This window comes from Pollicipes pollicipes, unplaced genomic scaffold (genome assembly GCF_011947565.3).
Source record: "Pollicipes pollicipes isolate AB1234 unplaced genomic scaffold, Ppol_2.1 Scaffold_6138;HRSCAF=7277_pilon_pilon_pilon, whole genome shotgun sequence".
Classification (NCBI taxonomy): Eukaryota; Metazoa; Arthropoda; class Thecostraca; order Pollicipedomorpha; family Pollicipedidae; genus Pollicipes; species Pollicipes pollicipes.
The window spans coordinates 24,731,522-24,753,982 of NW_023596818.1; the positions used below are offsets into that span (position 1 = coordinate 24,731,522).

At 62.9% G+C, this 22,461-nt stretch overlaps 1 protein-coding gene across 6 annotated transcripts in view; it reads left to right on the forward strand.

The window, feature by feature from the left end:
- The window catches only part of TfAP-2 (transcription factor AP-2), a 109,393-nt gene that overhangs the window by 77,707 nt on the left and 9,225 nt on the right, over positions 1 to 22,461 (forward strand). For 4 of the 6 annotated variants that reach the window (XM_037229527.1, XM_037229525.1, XM_037229522.1 and 1 more), the window contains exons 4-6: positions 5,948 to 6,008; positions 9,273 to 9,438; positions 21,231 to 21,349. In XM_037229527.1, the coding sequence (XP_037085422.1) occupies positions 5,948 to 6,008; positions 9,273 to 9,438; positions 21,231 to 21,349 (346 nt within the window). Of the gene's footprint in view, positions 1 to 5,947; positions 6,009 to 8,907; positions 9,101 to 9,272; positions 9,439 to 21,230; positions 21,350 to 22,461 lie in introns of all 6 variants that reach the window. The other 2 variants (XM_037229523.1, XM_037229524.1) reach the window with 2 other exon arrangements.

The following is a 22,461-nucleotide window of genomic DNA, read 5'->3' on the forward strand; positions in this document are numbered from 1 at the left end:
GCGGCCCAGAACGCCGGCAAGAAACGGCCGGCCTCTGGCCGCGTGCGGCGGCGGCCCGTGCCGCGCCGCCGCCCGTTTTTCCCCGACGGCCGGGGCGGACAGCCGGATGTCGGCGGGAGCGCGGCGCGGGACCGGAGCCGGCCGCGGCGGCGGCCGAAAATCAGAGACAAGTTCGTGCGTAACCTGGCCAGCCTCCGATAATGGAGCGCTGGAGCGGAATAACAGGCGATTTCACGGCCGGTGATTGCCCGGCCTGGCGGCTACCAGGCGGTCGGCCGATAGACCGGCGCCGCCAAACAACAGCCACCGCCGATCACCTTTCCCAGGGGGGCATGGGAATGAGGAGCGCCGCGAGAGCGCGCGGCGCTCGCTGTAGCCGTCCGGATCTCCGCCGGTGGCTTGGCACCGCGACATCCCTCGCCTTGCTTCATGGCACGATCAGTGCTTCTTTACCAGGCTGCTGACAGTGCACCAGACCGCCCCGCGCTTCAGTGTCGTCCGGCTGAGACTACGCGTGCTCGAGGAATCACGCCGGCCTGCCGTCGCTGACCTCCGCTACTCTGCTCGGATTCGTTTCCACGTCGTCGCTCCGTGGAGACGTAGCTGGCGCCGTGCCCGGCCCAGCGCCAGCTGCGCGGTGCTGCGCAGCTCCGGCGCTGCTCTCCGGCGGCGCTGGCCGGGCCGGGCCGGCAGGGCGCGGTCGGCGGCGCGCCGCCACGGCCCCCCGCCGGCGGCGGCCAGCTGACGCAAACGGTCGTCCGCGCCGGCGGCGACGGCGCCGGCCGCTGGCCACGGCCGTACTACGTAGTAGATAGCGGGCGATAGAGCACCACCTGCGGCGGCCGGCGACGGCAGGCGTCAATGGAGGCCGGACGCCTGCGCCGGCGGCCGGCGCGGCCGGCCTGTCTGCCGGGGCGCCGGTCATGGGTCGCGCCGGCGGCCGGCTGCTGCAGGTGGCCCGGCGCGGCCGCCGCCGCGGCTGCAGCGGTGCGGCTGCTACACCGCCGCCGCACCCGTATTAGCCGATAGTAATGCCCTCGATTACGGCTGGCATAAGCGGTGGCCTGGCACGCGGAGAGTCTGTAATTAGCCTAATGTAACTGGCCGCGAACGTTTTCCAATACAATACTGTGGGCGAAACGGGCGGCCGCCGCTGCCGGCACGCCAGTTGTTCGGAGAACGCTCCACCCCCAGTCCAACTGCCTTCCAGAGCGCCGCGCCGGGAGAGCGCGCCGGGCCGGAGCGGTGCCGATCTTGGGCGAGGACCTCGCGAGCAGAGTGGGTCTCCTATCAGAGATGAAAGCCCGCCGGCGGAGCCCGCGCCGAAATGGAACGTTTCGTTTCGTGCTCGCTCCCACTTAGCCACTCGGTTGTATGTTCTTCGTTATGCTCAGACGTGCAATTTATTGCTAATGACTCTGTGCTTCATAACCCTACAAATATTTTTATTACGTAATGAGGTAAAATTAGGGTTGTTGATCTTTATGATATGGGGAAGGACTGCGGGTTTCGAGCCGCTACATGTGCGCAAGCGGGGCAGTTTCGGCGCCCCCATCAAGCGTGGCTTGACTCAAGGTCGCGGGGGTCACGAGCTCCGAACTGCCGGGTGAGACGCCCAGCATTTGGCGCTTGGAAGAGGCTGAGAATTGAACAGCCTAAAGATGACGAGTGCGCTGCGCCCTGCGGAGATAGAGGTCGGTCGTCAGAGAACAGCGGGAGACGCTGCCCGGCCGCTTGCGTCGCTGTCGCCGCCTCGCCTGACGAGGCAGCGGGCCGCTGTGACGGCTTCATACGGGGCGACGACAGCTTTACTGCACCGTGCCGCTTTACGGGCGCTGCCGAGGCTGCGGGTCCGGCGGCACCCCCAGCCGTCCTGGACCGGACGCTCCTGCCGCTGCCGGAGGGCTGTTTGGGACTGGACCGGCCACTTGCTGCCACCGTCGGCCGGCTGTCCGGGGCTGGGCCGGCCGCTGCTGCCACTGTCGGCCGGCTGTCCTGGGCTGGACCGGCCGCTGCTGCCGCTGTCGGCCGGCTGTCCTGGGCTGGGCCGGCCGCTGCTGCCACTGTCGGCCGGCTGTCCGGGGCTGGACCGGCCGCTGCTGCCTCTGTCCGGCCGGCTGTCCGGGGCTGGACCGGCCGCTGCTGCCGCTGTCGGCCGGCTGTCCGGGGCTGGGCCGGCCGCTGCTGCCGCTGTCAGCCGGCTGTCCGGGGCTGAACCGGCCGCTGCTGCCGCTGTCAGCCGGCTGTCCGGGGTTGGACCGGCTGTTGCTTCTGCTGCCGCTGCCGGTCCGCTGTCCTGGGCTGGACCGGCTGCTGCTGCCACTGCAGCTGATTGGCGGCAGGGTTTATCACCTGACAAATTCGAGCCGGCCAGCAGTTATAGGCCCATGAATACTCGTGTTACAAGGGCCGGTGCCGGCGCGCTCCGACATGAGGCCTCGCCTCTCTCGGCCGGGAATGTAACGGAACATTGCAGCCTGTCGAATTTACCTGTTGCGGCGACAGATGATGCACTCACCGGCGCGACACAGCCACCCGTCCTTCACACTACGAGCTCGCGTTGGCACCGATGTAGCCGTGAAATGAAACCGGACTTACGTGAAATTAGTCCGGACTTAATTTGTTATTGCTGCTGCTTGGATCTATGAACAGGGATGAAGAAAAATAGCCAGACCGTCGGCAAAGGTCAAACAGGCACGTTTGAAAGCCCAGCAATACTTCTGGCCTTCCCTCCAGAATGTGCTTTGTGCTGTTTTTCATTTTAGACCTTCACACCATTGATTCTGAAGTGGAATTGCCCATAACTGGAGAATCAAACATAAACGTTTCAGTGCAATCACCGAAGTGGCGTTGAGTCCATGACTGCCAATGGGACTCCAGAGGCACTATGACCCGGCCGGCCGCCGCCTGTCCGGGTCCACACTGGCCGACTCTCACGGACTGTTGTCGCCTTCCGCTAGCCGGCCGCATCCCAGCTCGCGTCACTCGTCGGCTCTATATTCATGGAAGATCGGCCAGCCGATCTGTCACGAGTGCCACGTTTGTGACCGGAAAATCAATGGTGGCCGGCGGTGACGCGGCCGGCGCCGATCCGTCAGCGGCGGGCACAGCGGACACGGCGGACACGGCGGACACAACAGCTCGGCGGGAGCGGAGCCACCGCGGTCCGCCGCAATCAATCGCCCGGGCTCGCCGAGCAGACGCGTTTGGACAGCACCGGCCATCGCCCGAGACGTGGGCAGACTGCGCCGAAATCGTCCAACCCAGGCGCTATGCGTGATGGATCTGGGCGCGCTCGCGTCGTCGTGAATTGCGGCGCGTCGGCCGCGCCGCGCCACCGTGAGAGCGGCCGCCCGACAGCCGCCCAATCGGCTCTCGGATCGTACCGAAGATGTATGGGCGATGCCCCAATATGGCGACGAGCGAGCACCCGTACCCTACTGGGCTGATAACAGTCGCCCGTACATCATTAGTTGTTTGATTTATTTCTTCGGACGGGCGATTTCCTGCGCAGATAAAATGGCTCGTCTTCGGCCCTGTTTGTCGGATGCCTGCTGGCTCCGTGAGAATAGTCGTAGTAAGGCAGGCATGTTTGCGTATGATGGACACCGATAGGTATATCTCCCAGAAACTAGGGTTTTTGCAGAGGCAACGAAAGCGCCAGCAGCTGAGGGGGGGGGGGCACAGGGATTTCTGTTTTTTTGGGTCAAACGACGCAGTCAACCACACAACCAAATTGTCAGTGAGTTGGAGGACTCAACACTTCGGGCACACTTGTCATCATGTCCCACTTTTGCGTATTTGATTTATCTATTTGGGCTGGGGCCTTTTGAAATATCAGTTTTGATACTGTTTTCGATATTATTTTAAAGAAGGGGCTGGCTGCAGCATGGTATAATGTCGTGCGCCCTAAAGCCCTGGTCATCATCGAAATGACTGAGCAAAATGAAAATGATGTCAAGCAAGCCGAAGTCTGAAAAATATTTTAGGCATGGTTCTGGACATGTTCGTGTCTAGCGATCGTGTTGGTGTCATTTACATTTGTACAAGATTCCGTTCTCGTTGCTGACTTTTCAGTGAAAAATAGATATCTGGCAGACTTTCGTCAAATAAACAGTGTTGTGGGCAGTACATTTATGGCGCACATGTGATGAACTGGCCCTACACAATTCGTTGGCATGGGCATTTCAAGGTCACGTTGTGATGGTTTGCTTTTGGAGGGGGTTGGGGTGTGATTTACATGGATTCAGATGATGAAATGGGCTATGTCCTGGTAGGTTCATGACGTGGTGGTTGAAAATGGCTTCGGATTCATCATCCATTTGCCATTTGAATTATGTGATGTGGCAACGTGTTAAGAGTGATACGTTTAAGTAAACACCTGCAGTTTCCTGCAGCATGTGTGTTTGCATTATTCGACTGAAATGTTTCTAAGGCAGCATCACGTTCCATCCAAACAATCAGATATAAACACAACTTGTCTTTCAGGATGGATCGATTCATGAACAGAGTGTAGTTTTAGAATGGTGTGTTGGATAGTTTTGAACATGATCATGAACAATTTTATTTGACAAACTGCAAAGGGAGGAAGCTTAAACATTCATTGCATGTTTACAAGCAGGTTTTCACTGTTCTTAAGTGTTATAATGTAGTACTTATTTTGTTATCCCTTGCTGGCCTGTGAAATCTAGATGTATAGGCAGATATAGTCATTTTTATTTTGATATTTTGTGTAGTTATAAAATGCTTAGGAATGGGTTTGCAAGCAAGGTTTGGTGTTGATAGACTATCGAAGCAAGACTCAGTTTCATTAGGGACAGCAAATGAATGAATGGTTAGGAAGATGAACTACTTACAAGGTGTCAAAATATGTGTTTAATTTGTCAAGCATATGGGCCAATGACAGAAATATACATCATGGCTCTACTCCTTTTTACCAAACAGTTCAGTCCAAGTCAGCAGCCTCAAGGCAAACCTGCTGTGCTTTGTGTGATAATGCCATTGAAATTTAGTAACTAATTGATTACCCCTGTGGATGGGATCTGGCTTCGGCATTAGGTATTTCCATCTCAGTTCGGCCTCACTCAGTATTTTTTTCCTTCTGATTTTGGGTGAAGGGTTTCCTTCAGATGTGGGGCATGGTGTGTAGAAGCATATCACTTACAGTGAGGCAATATAGTCCCTCTATTTATATGGTTTTGCTGTGGAGCTAAGCCTAATGTTGGTTTAATCGGGGCAGGGAATGTCAGTTGTGATTACCATGTGGAAGCCTGCCTCTGAATTACTGAACTGTACACTTACAGACACTCAAATTGTCAGGAGTGCTGCTGTTACCATTGGTCATCTTGACCTACATTATGCTGTCCTATCCATGTTGAAATGGGATACTCAACTTTTTGACTAATGAAAATGGATGGCTAAGTCTGTGTAGTCATCCACATAATTTATATCATTTGGTTGCCTTGAATACAACAGTTTCAACACAGAGTTAATATCTCTTTTCAGGACATACTTATGATCTCATCTGTTCAGTTTGAACAGATGATGCCCTTCCTGTGCTAATGTTAATGTTAGTGAGTGAATTGTGAGCTTGCACAGAACTCTGGCACTGGTTGGTGGTGATGGATCAGAGTGAGCCACTAGGTCGTGTTGAGGGGTCAGATCCAGCTGCTGGGTTGTATTGGGGTGTCAGAGCCAGCTGCTGGGTTTTGTGGATGGGTTGGAGCCAGCTGCTGGGTTTTGTCGATTGGTCAGATCCAGCTGCTGGGTTGTATTGAGCAGTCAGAGCCAGCTGCTGGGTGGTGTTGAGCGATCGGGGCTGTCCCAAGCTGGCTGGGATGTGACCTTGTGTATTCAGTAGGGATGTGATGTTCGTGGAGGCTGCCAGTGATGCGTGCGCTAACACGAGCCTTAGCAGTCACCTAACGTGACCTGTCCTCTGTTGCAGGGAATCGGCATCGACAGCGATTCATTCCCAGGTGAAGTAACGATAATAAAGCGCGAGCCCGGTAAGTCTCCGGGCTTGCAGGCCGGCCGGGGACCGACCCGGCTGGTCAGGGGTCGGTGGCGGAGCGCCGGGGTGCAGAGGTCGTTCCAGCGCTGCTCTCCTGTGAGAGCAGCGGGCAGTTCCATCCCTGCTCTCTCTCTCTCTCTCTCCCTCTCAGAGGGAGGCAGGAGGCCTCTGAGCGACGACCATGGGGTGCACTTCGGGTACCGTTCTCGCCCGATGTTTTATAGGGACATGCACTGGGAGAACAAACCCAAAGTTACGGACGTACGTGTCGACTGTATACTTACTGCCATCGAATAAACTTTGGCGGAACTATTTTGCAGCGAAATTTATTCAACACTTGCCACGGAATTTACTTCATCTACTGATTCAGTTTTTTATATTTTTTCTGTTCTCGTTTCGTTGTTTTGTTATGGTTTGTGTGTGCGCGCGTGCGCGCGTGTGTGTGTGTGAGTATGTATTGACACGCACACACACTGTGTGCATGCTATGTTGTTTTGACTCTGGCCTGCTGGGTGACTGCCACTGGGGTCCTTTTATTTGCCTCCTGTTTCTGCTGGCGATCGATTCGAACGATCACTACTCCCCTCCTGAGCGCCGAACGTTCCCCTGCCCGTGGGCGGCTTACCAGACGCCCCGACGCTCTTAGCCCCGCCCGGCCCTTCCCTCGCCCACCCACCACATACCGGTATCCTCACACCCACCCCGCACTTGTCGTCACCGTTGGAGGTGCGCGCCGTCGGCATCGGTCCGCGTGCGGTCCGCGTCCGCGGTCCGTTTTCGTGGTCCGCGGTCCGTCCGACGGCCAGGGGTCACGCGAGCCTCGCACGCGTGGTCCGGACCAGCCGGACCTGGCACCGGTCCCATCTGGCGCCAGCTGGCTATCCCCGCTGTGAAGCCGAGCTGTCTGGCCGTGCTGTGCGGTCGTGGGTTTAAAGCACAAGGGCTGGCGGGCTGAGCGGCGAACATTAGCCCAGCCCTGATCGCCTGTCGTCATCCATTTGCATGGCATTTGAACTGGCTTGGGCAGGGGTGTTTTTAATAAACCCGGTTACAGCCGAGCCCATTGTACATGCGCCGCAGGGCGCTGGCTTTGAGAGCCCTCAAAAATCGTCCCGCTTATTTCCTGTGGAAACTGTGATCATGCCCTTCCAACCGCCTCGGGGGACGCGAGCGGTGACAGATGTGGTCTGTGTCGGCGCCCTCGTCGGACGCCTGGGGGCCCATTACCCGGCTTTTTAGCACGCAAATTGGGCCGATTCAGAGTGGCGGCGCGTCGCTCGCGATTCCGCCGGCTCCGTCTGCGCCGGCCAAGGGGAGCAATTCCCATTCGGGCGGCGGCGGGCGATATCGCCCACTTGTTGCGGGCCGGCCGTCTAAATCAGCTCTATCGTCGGTGGTGTGGCGCATAGGTGGCGCTGCCGCCGCCGCCGGCGCCGGCGGCGCGGCTCGTCTCAATAAACGTCGCGATGCCATCGCGCCGGCTCCGGGCGCGACGCGCTCGCCATCAGATATCATCTCGCACTTCATTTCCTCCCGAGAGGCGCGGCGGCGCCGGCTTTCACGCACGGGAAAAACACGCGGCGGCGGCGCGAGCGGCTGATTGGCGCCGCGGTCCGCCGACACCCGCGAAATCGCGCGGCGGCGGCGGCTCACCTGTTGCCGCCCGCGCGCCACTCGTCCATCACGGCCACCCGCAATTAAAGCGCGCGCCGTCCGGCCGGACGCCTTTGTGTGCCGGAGCGGCCGCGGCCGAACCGGCACGGAGGCTCGCTCCGCGTCTGCAGCGGCGGTGGCGCGAGGCGACGTCTGCGCCGGCGATTTTGGTTCGTCGTCTCTGTTTGATTCACTCCTGTGACCTGGGCTGGGTCACGATCGCTGTTCGCATCTCATGCAACACGGCCTGCTTCACGGTTCCGTGTTCGCGCGTAGAACACGGGAACACCCTCCCCTCCCCCCCCCCCCCCCCCCAGCCTTGCAGATCGCCACGGCTGAGGAGTGCTGGTCATGGCGACAGTTCCGGGGAGGGAAAGGGGGAGGGGGAGGGGACGTCGCCCGCCGCGGCCGCCTGCTGCACCGGGCTGAGCAGCCAGGCCGCGCCCGCCCACCTGCGGCCGTCACACATACCGCCGCCATCGGCACCGGGAGTCACAGCGCCGACGGGACCCTCCTTGCTGGCACCCCGGACAGCTCCGGCGAGTCGTTGACATCACGCTCTGTTATGACGGCTGGCAGTGTGGGCGTCGCTGGACAGCGGGACGAAGGGCGCGAGGTTTGCACCGGCGGCCTAATGCCGATTTATGGCCGCGCCAGGGCCATGCACGGCGGCGGCTGTGCCGTCGCAGCGCGCGACACCGGCCCGGCGTCACGCTGAGCACAGGCTCGCCGGCGACCGGGGCCGGGTGGCTGCGCCCCGACCCGGCCTGACCCCACCCCGTCAGGCCCGACACGACGTGGATCCGCCCACTGACCAGACGTGTCCCGGCGCGACCACGACTCGCGGGCACTGGCCGCTCGGGCTGAGACGCAGTAACACTCTTGGCTGTGATGCTCCCGGGGCGCGGCGAGCCGCCGGCTTGATGCCGGATCTCGCCGGCGACGCGGGCCGAATTGGCCGGCGCCGTCGCTGGGTCGTCGCGTCTGAAAACCGTGACGGTCTGCCCACCTGTGTCTGCTGCACGGCTTCTGTTCACCTCGGCCGCCGAGCCAGATTTGGCTCGCCCGCCGCCGCTCGCTTCCCTGCAGTCGTTCGGTTGGTTTTGTTGGCGTGCGGGCCGCGCGCCGCGTGCCGCGGTGTCTCTTCTCCCGAGTGCGGTGGCGGCCGCGGCCGGCGCCCGAGACCCCGCGCAGAGCCGTCGGCCGCGCCGGGCCGGCACTAACGGCCAGGGCGTTTGCAGGCCCAAAGTCGGACTCGGATGAGTTCCTCCTGCACGGGGGCGCGCACCCCTCTGACGCGTTCTGCGGCGTGCCCGGCCGACTCTCGCTGCTGAGCTCCAATTCCAAGTACAAAGTGAATGTGGCAGAGGTGCGGCGTCGCCTCTCGCCGCCCGAGTGCCTCAACGCCTCGCTCATGGGCGGCATTCTGCGCAGGTAGGTGTGACCCCGGCCTCAGCGCGACCGACCGATCGACGCTGACCCGACCTGGCCCGCTCCTGACCCGCGTCTGCCCCTCCCCCTCTTCCGTCCGCCCGCCCAGGTCGGCAGGGGACACCGGCGGCCGGCCGGCGTGCGGCCGCTGACGGCCGTCCGGCTGCGCCGACAGGTCTCAAGCGCGAGATGGCCCCCACAGAGGTGTTCTGTAGCGTGCCTGGCCGCCTGTCGCTGCTCAGCTCCACATCCAAGTACAAGGTGACCGTGGGCGAGGTGCAGCGGCGGCTGGCGGCGCCCGAGTGTCTCAACGCCTCGCTGCTGGGCGGCGTGCTCCGGAGGTAAGCCGTCCGAGGCGGCGCCCCGGCCGCCGGTCGGCGCTCGCCGCTGGTCTCGGTCAGCTCGTGCGCGTGTTGCATGGGTGCGTGATGTGCGCGTGTGCGTGTTGGTGTTGGTGTTGGTGTTGGTGCGTGTCGTGTCTCGGGCGTCCTCTGCAGGTGCGCCCGGCGGTGGGGCTAGCCCCGCGTCGTGCCGCTGGCCGGCACCGGCGCTGCCCGCTCAGCCGCTGCGCTGCTCCGTCGCCCGGTCGGTACCGGGTGTCGCTGCGTGACCGTTGCTCTCGGGACCTGGGGTCCGGCCGTGGCCATGCTGCTGAACCGTGTCTCAGCCGCTGCGCTGCTGCGTCGCCCGGTCGGTACCGGGTGTCGCTGTGTGACCGCTGCTCTCGAGACCCATGGCCGTGGCCATGCTGCTGAACCGTGTCTCAGGCCGCGTGTTTGCCCGCTGCTGACGGCTCGTGGTGTCCAGCATGTGCCGGAGAGCAATAAGATATTGGTTTGTTTAAGTGTGGCTGCACACTGCGCTTCTGAGGTGTGTCTGCTGTCCGTGCTGTCTTCTGAGGTGTGTCTGCTGTCTGCGCTGTCTTCTGAGGTGTGTCTGCCGTCCATGCTATCTTCTGAGGCATGTCTGTTGTCCGTGCTGTTAGCGTGTACCCGTGGCGTCCATCTGCATTACCGAGCTGTATTTGTACTGTCGCTGCATCCGTATTATCGCCGGGCTGTATCTACATTGTCGCTGAGCTGTATCGGTATTGTCGCCGGACTACAGCCGCATTGTCCCGTGGCTGTAGCCGTATTGTCGCCGGGCTGTATCCGCGTTGTCGCCGGGTTATATCCGTACAGCCGCCGGCTGTAGCCGCCTTGTCGCCGGGCTGTAGCCGCCTTGTCGCCGGGTTATATCCGCATTGTCTCCGGGCTGTAGCCGCATTGTGGCCGGGCTGTATCCGCACTGTCGCCGGCTTTAGCCGCACTGTCGCCGGGCTGTAGCTTCATTGTCGCCGGGCTGTAGCCGCATTGTCGCCGGGCTGTAGCCGTATTGTGGCCGGGCTGTAGCGGCGCTGGCGGCGGGCTGTGTGGCCGTGCTGTCGGCCGGTGTCGGAGGCGTTACCTCATTGTCAGCGGCGGCGCCGGCGTGCCGCCGCCGGCCGGTCGCGGATCAGCCGCCGCTGCCGGTAAGCCGGACCAGCAAACAGGCCCATTGAGGGCGGCCGTCGTCGCGCCGGCCGTGTTCCGGCACTGCTGCCTTTCAGGCGTCGCTGAATGGAGCCTTAAATCTGAATAGGCCTCCCGGTCGTTACGCGTCCGTCCCGCTCCCGCTGTCTCTCCCTCTCTCTCTCTCTCCCTCTCTCTCTTCCTCTCCCTTCCTCTCCCTTTCTCTCTCTTCCTCTCCCTTCCTCTCCTTCTCCCTCTCCTCTCCCTCTCTCTCTCCCTCTCCCTGTCTTTCTCTCCCCCTCCCCCCTCTCTCTCTCTCTCCACCTCTCGCTCTCTCTCTCTCCCTCTCTCCATCTCCGTCTCCGTCTTCCTCTCCGTCTCCGTCTCTGTCTCCGTCTCTGTCTCCGTCTCCTGTCTCTGTCTCTGTCTCTGTCTCTGTCTCTGTTTCTGTCTGTCTCTGTCTCTGTCTCTGCTCTTCCTGCTCCGGCCGCTGCTCCCAGGCCGTTCGGTTTGTGTGGTGGACGTCTCACCTTCGAGATTTGACCGGTGTATCCATCCTCAATCTGTAATTTTTTCCTTCCTTTACATCACCGGATTAGAAATCCGTTTTTATCCTTCTCTATTCACGTTCAGTGTTTGAGTTCTGGTCACAGCATGATCTCGTTAACTGGCGCTCATCGAAACTCTACCGGCCACCATGCATATGAGCTCTCCCCTCGCTTCCTGCGGTCACCTCTCATCGCATCGCGCCGTCGCATCTGCCCGTGCCCGTCGCTCCGTTTCCGTGCGGGCCTCTGCGGTCCCCTGTCGTCTGCGTGACCGGCTGCCGTCAGTCGGCCGGGCGAGCCGGAGTCTGCCGCCGCCTGCGACGATTCGGCGCCAGATAAGCGCGCATGAGAATGGGGCCTTGTAAACAATAACCGGCGCTGCTTGTCATCCAAATTGCCTTGTTTTTGTCGCTCTCCGCGGACATGTCTCCGGGAGACGTTATGTGACGTCACCGAGATTAGAGACGAGTCTAACGGCCGGACCGGCAGGCGTCTGGTGTGAGGGCCGGCTCTGGCGAGCGGATGTGATAAATTGAGCTGTAGTGTGATGCGATAGTGGTCCGAGTGTGTGAGTTAAAGCGATCTTGTTTCTTCTGCTGTGACTGGCCTGGCGATAGCTCTCTTGAATTATGTCTGCGTGGAGACCGTAGATGTCTGAGAGGACAGAAACATGCCTCGACCGTAGATGTCTGAGAGGACAGAAACATGCCTCGACCGTAGATGTCTGAGAGGACAGAAACATGTCTCGACCGTAGATGTCTGAGAGGACAGAAACATGCCTCGACCGTAGATGTCTGGGAGGACAGAAACATGCCTCGGGGAGTCCCGCTTGTGAGTGCGTCTGGAACTAATCGGGCACACGGGAACCACCTGGGCACGCTGGAACCGCCCGGGCACGCTGGAACCGCCCGGGCACGCTGGAACCACCTGGCACTTAGCCCGGGGCGCGCTGAAACCACCCGGGTGCGCTACAACCACCCGCGCATTCTGAAATCACCCGGGCACTCGGGAACAACCCGGGCGCATTGGAACCACCCGGGCACACTGGAACCACCTGGGCACTTTCGAATCACTCTTCCTAGGCTCGGTTTGTATCCCGACAGCCATGCGGTTCTGATGTACGTGGTCGGAATGGAGGCTCGTGTCGCTTCTGCACAGCCACTCGTGTTTTGGCAGAGTTTGTGCTAAATTTGATATACAGCTGCCGCACTCATGGCCCCCGGGAAGGACTTCGTTGCTATGCACCTGACGGATATGTTGGCGGGCAGCGCCACCCGTGCCGACTTAATTGGCAGTCCCACCAGGGAGTGCTGACTTGTTCAGGTGGATGGCGATAACCGGTTACTCGAGCTTGTCCACGGGCAAAGTTCGCTTACCCATAAAGACCGATTTAGGCTCGTTCCTGCACAAGTTGTGTACCAAAGGTCCGTGGCTTTCTACTTGCCGAACGCACACTCGCCCTCGCTGATACATCAGTAGTCTGGGGTCGGAGCAGCGCCGTGTTTGGCCCGGAGATGGCCACTCGCTGACGACATGACGGCGGCGCCCGCTCAGCGCTCTCCGTTCCGTGTCCGGGATGGGTGCGCGCGCGGCCCCCGAACCACCCCACCGAGCGCCGGCCATGCGCGGCTAGCATTCCGGCAATGCTGGGCGTGCGTGGCTGTCGTGGCGCGGCGGCGGCGGTGCGCGCCCGGAGAGTGCCGGCCCGCGCACAAAGGACGCGCCGTCTCTGGCGCCGTATCGGCCCGCGATCGGGCGCGCCGCATGAATGAGCCGCGCTGCCGGCCGGCGGCGCTCGGAAATCTTAATTAGCGCCCTGGCAGCCAGCTGATGGATGGGCGACGTGGCTGCTCTCGGCGCGACTGTCCTGGACTCGGACTCCGGACTCTGCGTCCCGGAGAGGGACGTGGTCCCTGTCCCCTGTCCCTGTCCTGTCCCCGGCTGCGGATCCCCGACTGTCCCCGGCTGCGGATCCCCGACTGTCCCCTGTCCCCGGCTGTCCCCGACTCGGACCTGGCGCTCTCTGCGTCCTGGAGTGAGACCCGGGCTCGGATCCGGCGCTCTCTGCGTCCTGGAGTGGGACGCGGGCTCGTACCCGGCCCTCTGCGTCCTGGAGTGGGACCCGGGCTCGGACCCGGTCCCCTCTGCGTCCGCTGTCTTCGACTCGGACCTGGAGCTCCCCGCGTCCCTGCGTGAGACGCGGGCTTGGGCCCGGAGCCTTCTGCGTCCCACGATGCCGGCTGTCCGGGGCTCGAGCCCGCCCTCCGTCCCGGACGTAAGAGTCTGTCGGTGCGGACGCCGGTGACAGAGCGGCTCGGGGGTGGCGGCGGCGGCGGCCGTGTCGCCCTGACCCGCGTCTGCGGCGCGGCGGGGCGGGCCGGGGTGACGGGGCACTCTGGCGGGGCCAGGGCCGCCGGCGGCGCCCTGTTGACTCGGGTGACGCGCCCGCAGCGGCCGGTCGCCGACCCCGCCGCTCACTCGGCCTGCTGGTCACGTACTGGCTACCTTTATTACATCACAATTGCCTGTCAAAATTTACCCGGCTACGATAAAACAGCCGGCTGGGCTGGCGCCGGGAGAGCGGCTCCTGGCGCGGTGCCGGTGCGCGTCAGCCGGCCGGAGCCGCTCGGTGTGGTGGCGGGAGGCCCGGTCACTGACCATAGCCGTCTCTCTATATGGCAGACTCATCTCAGAGGGGTGTGTGCGCACCGTCGCGAACCGCCGAAACCCATGCGTTATCGTCGGTGAGAGTGCATTTTTCACATAAACGTTCAAACGCACGCTATCTGTAATCGCTATGGATGATTTATGTCCAGCTGCTCTGGTTAAATTGGTGGGTTCATCTGCCCACATAGGTATGTAAATAACCTTACTGTGCTCCAGAACATTGTTGCGATCACGGCAATAACTAGATTCAATTAAAATGGGGCGTTATTTATGGTTGCCACTTGGCGTTGCGAGCATTTTATCGGCATGGCCGTTTTTGCGATGGTCTGATAGCTCTGTGGCAGTGCGCGCAGCGAGAGTGCAGCTCCGCCGACCGTTTCTGGGTAGCCGGCCTCTGGTTAGGGGAGGGTGCGGAGCTCTCGCCGGACCTCTCACCGACCTCGCACCGGTGGAGCGCGGGTCCGCACGGGACTCTCACCTGGTTGTCGGCGGCCACTGGCCAGCCATCAGCCGGACATCCCCCGCGGGCTGCTAGGCTCGGCATCATCCGCTCGGACTGGGAGCGCCGAGGCTCTGGTTGGTCCAGTCTTTCCATGCAATGCCGTAGGCGTCATTACACGTGCCAAGATTGCTGGTAGCCCCGCCCCTCGGCAGCGCCGACCCGGCTTCAGCGACGCTTTCATTCATGAATTGCTTGCATTGCGTGGAAGCGCCCAGCGCCGCGCCGCTGGCTCGATTGGTGGGTTCATGAGCCGGTGGAGCACCGCTCTGTTGGAGCGGTCGCCGGTGCCCGGTTCGCCGGTGCCCGGTCCGCCGGTGCCCGGTCCGCCTGGTCTGGCTGTTTGCGTCGGACCGACTGTTTGTCGGGCCCCGGCCGGCCCTCGGCCCGGCCAGCTGACCGGCAATCAGCGGTGCGCATCTCGGCCGCTGCTGCTCGGCTCTCCATTAGCGCCCCGCTCCAGCCGCGTTAAATGGCCTAAATGGGCCGATAAACATCGGATTCGGGTCAGCAGCCGTGTGCAGAACGACGGCGGGTGGCGCGGGCGGCGGCGCCGCGCCGGGCAACTGGCCGAGTCGGCTGGGCACCTCCGCGGCTCGCCAGGCACGTCCCCAGTCTGCGGGACGCCACGGCAGTCGGCGAGAACGTCTGCAGTTTGCGATGCGTTACTCTAATCCGTTTGGCAGTCTGCTGCAGTCGGGGACACGACGGTGCCCTCCCGCCGACTCCGAGAGGTCTCGCTCGCGTCGACCTCTCGAGAGGCCTGAGCCGACGCCCAGTCTCAGCTCATGTGGAACATCCATCGGTGGTGCAGCCGAGTGGCGCGCGCTTGTCTCTGCTGCGCCTTCTTTCGGGACGCTGTGTGCAGCGTGCGCAGTCGAACTGTCTGAGCGGACAGGCCGGCGGCGTCGGCAGACTCGGCATGGCAGGGGCGCTGCCCGGGCCGGAGTGGCCGGGGGAGGCCAGGCAGGCAAATGGTCAAGACAAGAGGTGCGTGAGCGATCCGACGCGGGGTCAGGCGAAGCTCGGCCGGTCCGGACCGTAATTGGCCCTGGCGCGACGCGACGCGGCCTGCGCCCGCCTAATGAGACATCCCGCGCGGTTCCGGCGCGCGCGACCGCCTGCTAATGGCGGCCGCCTCTTCCGGGTCGGCCGGGCGCGGCCGGCCGATGTTATCTGCCGACGGCCGGGCGGCGGCGGCCAACAGGTGTCAGCCGCCGCTGCAGAGCGGACGGGCCGGCCGGTAGCGGCGCGGCCGGCTGGCGTGTCCCGCCGCCATCGAGCCACTCCCCGCGTTTGGCGTACAAAGGCGCGCGGCGCCGACCCGCTCGTAATGGGCCTACTAGGAAGCCGGCCGCTGCAAGTAGCTGGCTGACGCCCGGCGGCGCCGCCCGAGCTGGCCAATTGGGTGTGGGGTGGCGCGGGCGAGGTGGCGGCCGCCGAGTGGGGCACGACGCGGAGGCTGCTCGCCGGAGACGCGCCATCCTATGAAAAATCACACGGCCCATTGCCATTGCTCAATCGATCTCTGTCATAACGTTCGTTTCCAGGCAGAAATTAATGGGAAATGATAAAAATCTAGATTAGAGTGGCGGTACGTGGTGGGACGCGGGCGCGCGCGGCCGTTTTTATGTTCCGACAGAGAGATGTGACTTGTAGATTTCCGATGCGGTCCGCCTTATCCGGCCGAGACGTGTTCCATTATTCAGTCGGGGATTATGTGATCCAGAATCATAATCGCCTCGCGCCTCCCGATTCAGCCGCTTGTTTGCTTTTTGCTCCGTCAGAGCAAGGGCTCGCACGCCGCCGGCCGTCGGCTATGGGTCGACCCATTCTGAGGGGCGCTCCGAGAGCGCGGTAGCGCCGGGGCTGAGTCCCAGTGTCGCACGGTGCCCGCGCCGGGGCTGAGGCCCAGTGTCGCACGGGGCCCGCGCCGGGGCTGAGGCCCAGTGTCGCACGGTGCCCGCGCCGGGGCAGAGGCCCAGTGTCGCACGGGGCCCGCGCCGGGGCTGAGGCCCAGTGTCGCACGGGGCCCGCGTCGGGGCTGAGGCTCAGTGTCGCACGGGGCCCGCGCCGGGCTGCCGCGCTCCCCTGTCACTCGCGGACGGCCCTTCATTAGTTACGGCTCAAAAAAATTCGGCTGGGAGGTTATATTTGAGCCGATAATTGCCTGTCGGACAATTTGTGACGGTGTCTGGCGGCGATGATGTTGGGGTTTCGAACGGATCTGGCGGCGATGATGCTGGGGTTTCGAACGGATCTGGTGGCAATTGAGCTGGGGCTTCGGACGGATCTGGTCGATCTGTTGGACCGCGGGGCTCGGTCACGTCCTGGTCCGAGACACGTCTCCGGAGGGCATCGGCAGGGATCGGGCAGTCCTGCGGCCCAGGCCGCCGCCGCTGCCGTCACTCGTGGACCCCAGGCCGCCGCCGCTGCCATCACTCGTGAACCCCTGGTGTCGCCGCCGCTGCCATTGACCAGCTAAAGCCATGTATTTCGTCCTGCCTGGGGTCACAGTCGGAATAATGCAGGTCAGAAGGACTGGACAATTTGTTTATGATGTTTCCCAAAACAAAATGAGATGACTCCACACAAAAACAATGTCGACAGAAGATTTTCCGACTGTGCCAGCGGTTGTCTGAACAAGGCTTCTGGCCGTCATTGCCCACTCGCCGAGCGTTGTCCCCTGGAGCTCACGCGCCTCTGCGTGAGCTCCCGCGCTGTTGCAACTAACGGCCCATTGTCGCCGTCGGCCGTCACCACCGAAGGAATCACTGCGGCCTTCGTTAGCTCAGTTATTTGCGGCTTTACGGGGCTGTTTGGGCGGCGCGCGGTCTGCAGAGCGGCGCCGGCGACGCGGCCGGTCGACGCCGCGTGACCCGCCGCGGCAGCGCTGCCGCCCGGCCACTCCGGAATGCAATCCAAATGAGTTAATTACGACCGTTTGATGAGGGCCGCTTTGACGGCGCCGGCGCTACCGCGCGACCATGACTGGGCGGCGGAAGGCGCGGCTGCTGGGGGCCGGTCGCGTCGGCGGGCCAGCGGCGTCGCGACCTTGGCTGACCCCGGCCACCTCTGCCGGCCGGCCTGAATGGAGCTGCGCCCCTCCACTATCGGCGCGGAGTCGGCGGCGTGTCCTTGCGGCGCTGCTGCAGCGGTGGCCCCCCGGCCGTATCGCGTGTCGATCGCAGGGTCGGGGGCCGGAGCCGCGGCGTCTGGGCGGCCGGCCCCGGCCGGCGACTCCGATGCTGACCAGCAAATTAGCGGGAGACTGCAACGGTGCATGGCGAGCCAGCACCGACAACTTTTATGCGCACTCGTCAGCCGACGTACGAATGGGCGCCTGTGCTGGCCGGTGCCGTTCTCCCGGGCCATTCAGCGCCATATTAGCGGCTGTCCGACTATTTCTATGGCGAAAGCGTGCGGTTGTGGAGAAGAACCCTGCCTCGAATAGCATTCCTTTCAGAGAGGCGTGATGTATTTAAACTTGTCACACTTGCTATGCGCGGCACGTAGGCGCCATTTGTTTCGCGATTTCGTTCCCGAAACGTAATTTATTTCTATTTTCAGTTTGAGTTCTACGCGCGAGTACTGCATAGGGTCAGAAACAGCCATGAATGTTACACCATTACTGCATAATGGGCTGCAGCCCATTTGACGAATGCAAATTGATAACAGAAGCCTGGTTGCCGGCTTTCGCGGCGCGCGGCGAGAGGCAGGGGCGCTGTAATCGGCTTCATCGCCGAGCCGCGCCGCGATTTGATTTGCAGGCGGCTCGTTAGCCGTCGCGGCTGACGTTATTGATCGGCCGTTAGCATCAGCCGGCGAGCAACTTATAGGCCAGACTCCCGCGAGTCATTATTGCCCGAGCGTTTTTGTCTCATGGGGACATTGTTACCGGACACGGCGAAGAACGACTCCGCGCACTGAAGGTGGCCGGTGCAAAAAAGCCCGTACGTGGGTGGAAAAGCGTGCTAGAATGTTTTAATTGTCGACTCATGCAACCGGCCGGTAATGACTCGGCGGCTGTGGCTGAGCCCGTCTGCATGTACCAGCCATCCCGGCTCCGGCGGCAAAAACGCCTTGCCGGCAGTTTTTGCGGCGACTACAGAGCGGCGTGGCCGGTATATGGGGGTGGGGAGGGGCGGTGTGTGTGATAGTATCGACACGCCGGCAGCAGCCCGCGATCACGCACGGTACCGCGCTGTCCGGCGGCCATCGTCCAGCCCGGCGCAGCGCGGCTTTATGGCTAAATTGTTATAGCGCCGCTCCAATGGCGTGTTTTTGTTGCCGCCGGCTTTTTACCGGCGTCATTTTTCTCGGCTGATCACCAATTCTCCCGCTCCCCCGCCTGCCCTGATTACCTGCGCCAGTTCCCATTTGTCGCCGGGCCCGGCCAAGGGGTGCAGGGGGAGCGGGGCGTTCGCGTGACCCGTCCGGAGCCCCGGCCGCCGCCCGGCGCACTCGCTCCGTGCACTCCAATTTGGCGGAGTAAAAATGCTAATGGCGGCGCTGCGTGACCGCCTGGCGCGATCCCAGGGTCAAGGTGAGGGGGAGGTGGGCCGCGCGCTGTGGCCAGGGGTCACGGCCGTTTCCGGTGGGGCCTGCGCGGCCGCCCCCGACCACTGTCACTTGGCTGCCAGCCGCGCGGAGAAGCCGCCGCATTAAAACACGGCCGCCGCCATTACGGCCAGAGCGGCCTCCATAGAGACATTTTCATTTATATTGGCTCTTTTGTGCCGTTTCTGGGCGGTGAATAATGCGCCGCGGCCGTGGTGCTGCTCTCGCTTTGTTGTCGGCCGTTTTTGTTGTTGGCCGGCCATTCGATCGCGGCCCATGCATGAAATTAATGATTTATCGCGGCCCAGACAGTGGCAAAACAATGGCGCGCTGCCGATGTCCTCTCGCTCCCCTTGCATACCAAGCGACCGCCACAGGGCGCTAGCCACCGGTCAGGGGACCGGCCGAGGTGCCGCCGCGGCCCGCCGGCGCCGCGCTCCTCATGACGCGCGCGCGCCAGAGAGCCGGCCGCACGGCCGCGCGCCACTATTGTCGCTGCCGAGATGAGCGCCATTGTGGCCGGGACAATGTTGCGGCATTGTCGGGTGGCGCGGCCGTGCGCGATTGATGATAGAGGAGCACGGCGAACGGCGGCGGCGCGGGCGCCCGCTGACTTCCAAATTGACCGGAGCAATTCGGTGGCACAAAGGACCGGCGGCGGCGCGATCTCGGGCGCGGCGGGCCCCGGTGGCCGCCGACCGACCTCCCGCTGGGGTGACGAGCCGCCCGGCCGGCCGCAGTAGCCGCCGCCGCCTCCGCCGCCTCCGCCGCTGCGCCCGGCCGGCCGGCCGACCGGCGGCGGCATATTCATGAGCGCGGCCGTCGCCCAACAGCATCCATTTATCAGGGCGAATTGAACGCGCCGGCTGCACAGCCGGGTTGGCGCGCGCTCTCTCGCTCTCTCTCCTTCGCTCTCCTCTGTTTGTGTTGGTGATGGTGTGCGGCCGTGTGTGGGCCATCGGGTACGACGGTACATCGCTGTCGCCGGTCCGAGCCTGGCCCGACCTGGCGGCCCAAGGTCTTACCGGGCGGCGGCTAGAGGTCTGTGTCCGTCGGCCGACTGCGGCCGCCTGGAGCTGTATGTCCGTCGACCGGCTGCGGCTGCCTGGAGCTCTGTGTCCGTCGGCCGGCTGCGGCCGCCTGGAGCTGTATGTCCGTCGGCCGGCTGCGGCTGCCTGGAGCTCTGTGTCCGTCGGCCGGCTGCGGCCGCTTGGAGCTCCGTGTCCGTCGGCCGGCTGCGGCCGCTTGGAGCTCTGTCCATCGGCCGGCTGCGGTCACCTGGGCGTCCCAACACGAGCACGTCATCGCTGTCCGTTGAGCCGGCGTCGCGGCGATGACGTCGCCGGTATGCAGATTTGCGGCATATGGTATTTTCTCGGACGGCTGTCATTCTGCTGTGCCGGCGGCGCCAGCGGGACGTATCGTGCGTCGGAGAGGCGCGCCGGCCCGCCCCGCCCGCCCGGCCCGCCGCGACAGGACGGAGCTGTTTGTAACGCGCCGCGAACCTGCTCATTTTCCTGTCACAACGTCCGGACAGATATGGATTCGCCGCGGCCGCAGCGCGGCCTTGTCTCGGGGGCGGTCCGCCCGGTCTGCCGATCGGCGGCCCAGCCTCAGCGCCGGGTTTTCCGGGCCGCAGTGTGGCCTCGCGCGCGGGGAATAGGCTCGGGTCGCGACCGGACTGCGGCGGCCGACGGCCCCCGGCGTCGCCAGGGCGGCCCACGGCGCTGGCGGAGGCGCAGCCCGCGTCTCTTCTCGAAATATTGTCATGTTTGTTGTCTGTTTCGTGCTGCGTGGCTGTGACGTGTGTTTGTGTGCGTTCCATCAGCATGGTGGGGTATGACTCTGCGGGTGCGTTGCGTTGCTGAAGTCGTGTGTGCACTGGACGTGATGGCGGATGATGGTGAGGCTCGGTGTAGGCCTCAGTTGCTGTCGCCGCCGCCTGCCGCCGCTGCTGCTGCTGCTGCTGCTGCTGCTGCTGCCGCTCCCGCTGCTCCCGCTAACCGAGGCGGTTCTGCGGCGGAATCCACTTCATCCTCGCTGTTCCTTGGCCGTTGTCCTCCCGTTCCGTTGCGACACCTGTTGTGTAACGCGACGCGTTAAACGTGTGGTGTGTAGGCCATGTTGTAAATAGGCCTGTTCACCGTAAGATATTTGTGACGTTGCGAAATACTCTGCCGCCTTTGAGCGAAAGCGCTTTTCTCGGAACGTTCAACACAGTCTGCAGTGACCCTTGTTCAGTGTTCTACAGTTGACCCTTGCCCAGTGTTTATTGGAGACGTAGCATTCGTCAGCGTTTTGTTCTCGGTGTGCTCGGCGCGCGCAGGTGTGCTGCGGTGATGGACGAACGCCATTTGTCTTCTTTGCAGAGCGAAGTCAAAGAACGGCGGGAGGTTACTGCGGGAAAAGCTAGAAAAGATTGGGCTCAACCTGCCGGCCGGCCGGAGAAAAGCAGCTAACGTCACCCTGCTCACCTCGCTGGTGGAAGGTGAGGCGAGCGAGCGAGCGCGCGCGCGTGCCGCAGACCGGCCGCCGGCGGCCGGGCCGGCCTGCTTGGCCTCGCCGGCCGCCGCGCAGACCAGCTGACCACACAGCCGGCATACACGGGCGCGCGGTTTGTTTGTTTGTTTGTTTGTTTGTTTTTTGGTCCGCATGCGGTGAGCCGCCAGCAGTTCCTGGCGTGACTTCCGGGCCGCCCGAGTGTGGGGCAGCTTTCGGGCGCAGTGGAGGGAGGCGAGGGCGACAATAGCCTTTTAAGAGATACCCTCTCCGTTTGTCCATGTCCATATGGGCATGTGGGCGGTCACGGCACGGCCGTCCGGGCATTCCGACGCAGGATCGGTGCGCACCTGATCACCCACCTGCGCGCACTCAAATTATATACGGACGCGTAATCGGCATAAATCTGCAACGCGAAAGGGGGAGCCGACTCAGAGTTATCACCGTGATTAGTCGTCATAAATTACTCAGGCGGAGCACTTTATCAAATTAAGAGGTGAAAGAGCACAATTCATCAGGGTCGTATCCTCGTAGGATCAGGACGCGCGATGGCCAGCCGCCGCGCTGTTGGCCCTCTCCGTGCGCGAGCGGCGAGGGACGCGCGGCGGGCCCACCGCACCGTGGCAGCACAGCCGCGTCAGGCGGCGCGCGATACCCGCGGATGGCGCCGCGCAGGCTCGTCGGGCGCGGGGCGGGGCGCGCGTACCGCGTGCAGTCGCTGCCGGTGACGGGGCCGGGGTCGAGCGGCGGCACTGCGCCGCGACCGGACACTCGCCGCCCGCTCCCCTCCGCTGTGTCCTTCGCTTCGTTCGCGCCGGTCGCCACCGTCCGGCCGGGCGATTTGTAATTCATGCGATTTAAAAAGGAGGAGGGAGCTGGCGCGGCGCGGATGGGCAGCGCGGCCGGGAGACGCGACGGACGCGGCCGGCTAATTGTGCGCGGGGTAATCAAAAAGCCATCAGCGATGGCGCGGGGGGTGGGCGCGCGGGTCGCGACGGAGCGCGAACCCGGCACTTAATCGTGTTGTAATGACGATATAACAAGCATTGCGCGCCTGATTAAAATTCATACGGGCCGCCTTGTCCGACCGGACGGCCGGCC